At 55.6% G+C, this 2,500-nt stretch overlaps 1 protein-coding gene across 1 annotated transcript in view; it reads left to right on the top strand.

Annotated features, from left to right (window-relative positions):
• The window catches only part of rbpjl (recombination signal binding protein for immunoglobulin kappa J region-like), a gene marked incomplete at both ends in the record, with an annotated part of 17,288 nt that overhangs the window by 4,085 nt on the left and 10,703 nt on the right, over positions 1–2,500 (top strand). Inside the window, one exon of the mRNA XM_084445785.1 lies at positions 348–485. Coding sequence (XP_084301911.1) covers positions 348–485 — 138 coding nt within the window. The remainder of the gene's footprint in view (positions 1–347; positions 486–2,500) is intronic.

Below are 2,500 nucleotides of genomic sequence, written 5' to 3' on the forward strand. Positions count from 1 at the left end.
AGAGAGAAAGAGAGAGAGAGAGAGAGAGAGAGACAGAGACAGAGAGAGAGACAGAGAGAAAGAATACTTGTAGTATTTTCTTGTCATGCCGAGAGAGAGAGAGGGAGAGAGAGAGAGAGAGAGAGGGAGAGAGAGAGAGGGAGAGAGAGAGAGGGAGAGAGATAGAGGGAGAGAGAGGGAGAGAGAGAGAGAGAGAGAGAGAGAGAGAGAGATCACGGGTGTATGGTGGGGTAATTCATCATACTGACTTCATGTTAAAGTACTTGTACATGAAATATGTTGGTTATGTTGTAGTAAATTAACATTTGTGTGTGTGTGTGTTATGTATATTGTGTGTCTATTTGCAGTGTGTATTTCCTCTGGGTCGCGGGTCGCCCTGTTCAACCGTTTGCGGTCTCAGACGGTCAGTACGCGGTACCTGGCGGTGGAGAGGGGCGAGTTCCTGGCCAGCGCTCGACAGTGGACCGCCTTCACCATCACGCTGGGTGAGACACGCTGTTAAAGGCAGGGTAGGCCTTCACCATCACCCTGGGTGAGACACGCTCCTGAGGGGTTAAAGGCAGGGTAGGCCTTCACCATCACGCTGGGTGAGACACGCTGTTAAAGGCAGGGTAGGCCTTCACCTTCACCCTGGGTGAGACACGCTGTTAAAGGCAGGGTAGGCCTTCACCATCACGCTGGGTGAGACACGCTCCTGGAGGGGTTAAAGGCAGGGTAGGCCTTCACCATCACGCTGGGTTAGACATGCTCCTGGAGGGGTTAAAGGCAGGGTAGGCCTTCACCATCACCCTGGGTGAGACACGCTCCTGGAGGGGTTAAAGGCAGGGTAGGCCTTCACCATCACGCTGGGTTAGACATGCTCCTGGAGGGGTTAAAGGCAGGGTAGGCCTTCACCATCAGCCTGGGTGAGACACGCTCCTGGAGGGGTTAAAGGCAGGGTAGGCCTTCACCATCACCCTGGGTGAGACACGCTCCTGGAGGGGTTAAAGGCAGGGTAGGCCTTCACCATCACCCTGGGTGAGACACGCTCCTGGGGGGTTAAAGGCAGGGTAGGCCTTCACCATCACCCTGGGTGAGACACGCTCCTGGGGGGTTAAAGGCAGGGTAGGCCTTCACCATCAGCCTGGGTGAGACACGCCCCTGAGGGGTTAAAGGCAGGGTAGGCCTTCACCATCAGCCTGGGTGAGACACGCTCCTGGGGGGTTAAAGGCAGGGTAGGCCTTCACCATCACCCTGGGTGAGACACGCTCCTGGAGGGGTTAAAGGCAGGGTAGGCCTTCACCATCACCCTGGGTGAGACACGCCCCTGAGGGGTTAAAGGCAGGGTAGGCCTTCACCATCAGCCTGGGTGAGACACGCCCCTGAGGGGTTAAAGGCAGGGTAGGCCTTCACCATCAGCCTGGGTGAGACACGCTCCTGAGGGGTTAAAGGCAGGGTAGGCCTTCACTATCACCCTGGGTGAGACACGCTCCTGGGGGGTTAAAGGCAGGGTAGGCCTTCACCATCAGCCTGGGTGAGACACGCTCCTGAGGGGTTAAAGGCAGGGTAGGCCTTCACCATCACGCTGGGTGAGACACGCTCCTGAGGGGTTAAAGGCAGGGTAGGCCTTCACCATCACGCTGGGTGAGACACGCTGTTAAAGGCAGGGTAGGCCTTCACCATCACGCTGGGTGAGACACGCTGTTAAAGGCAGGGTAGGCCTTCACCATCACGCTGGGTGAGACACGCTGTTAAAGGCAGGGTAGGCCTTCACCTTCCCCCTGGGTGAGACACGCTCCTGGGGGGTTAAAGGCAGGGTAGGCCTTCAACATCACCCTGGGTGAGACACGCTCCTGGGGGGTTAAAGGCAGGGTAGGCCTTCACCATCAGCCTGGGTGAGACACGCTCCTGAGGGGTTAAAGGCAGGGTAGGCCTTCACCATCACGCTGGGTGAGACACGCTCCTGAGGGGTTAAAGGCAGGGTAGGCCTTCACCATCACGCTGGGTGAGACACGCTGTTAAAGGCAGGGTAGGCCTTCACCTTCCCCCTGGGTGAGACACGCTCCTGGGGGGTTAAAGGCAGGGTAGGCCTTCAACATCACCCTGGGTGAGACACGCTCCTGGGGGGTTAAAGGCAGGGTAGGCCTTCACCATCACCCTGGGTGAGACACGCTCCTGAGGGGTTAAAGGCAGGGTAGGCCATCATGGAGAAACCAGGAACAGGACGTTTGATTTAGAAAATCTAGACGAAAAAGTCCTCTTCCCTCTTTTCAGGCCTCCCTGTAGATACAGTCTGTAGGTGGATTGACAGGCAGGTAGTCTGCTGGGTACGGTGAAATGATTGTGCAGAAAAATCACCTACCCTACCTTTAAGTTCTCAAAATGATCATTGCTTTAGGATTACCCAAAGTGTGCCACCCTGTTTCAACGGTCATGTGGTGCAAACCTAGACACAAGAGGGATATCATTTTTGCATAGCTGAAGTTGCATACATACAGTTGCTTACATAGACTATAAACCA

The sequence above is a fragment of the Borostomias antarcticus genome (genome assembly GCF_949987555.1).
Source record: "Borostomias antarcticus genome assembly, chromosome: 11".
Lineage (NCBI taxonomy): Eukaryota > Metazoa > Chordata > Actinopteri > Stomiiformes > Stomiidae > Borostomias > Borostomias antarcticus.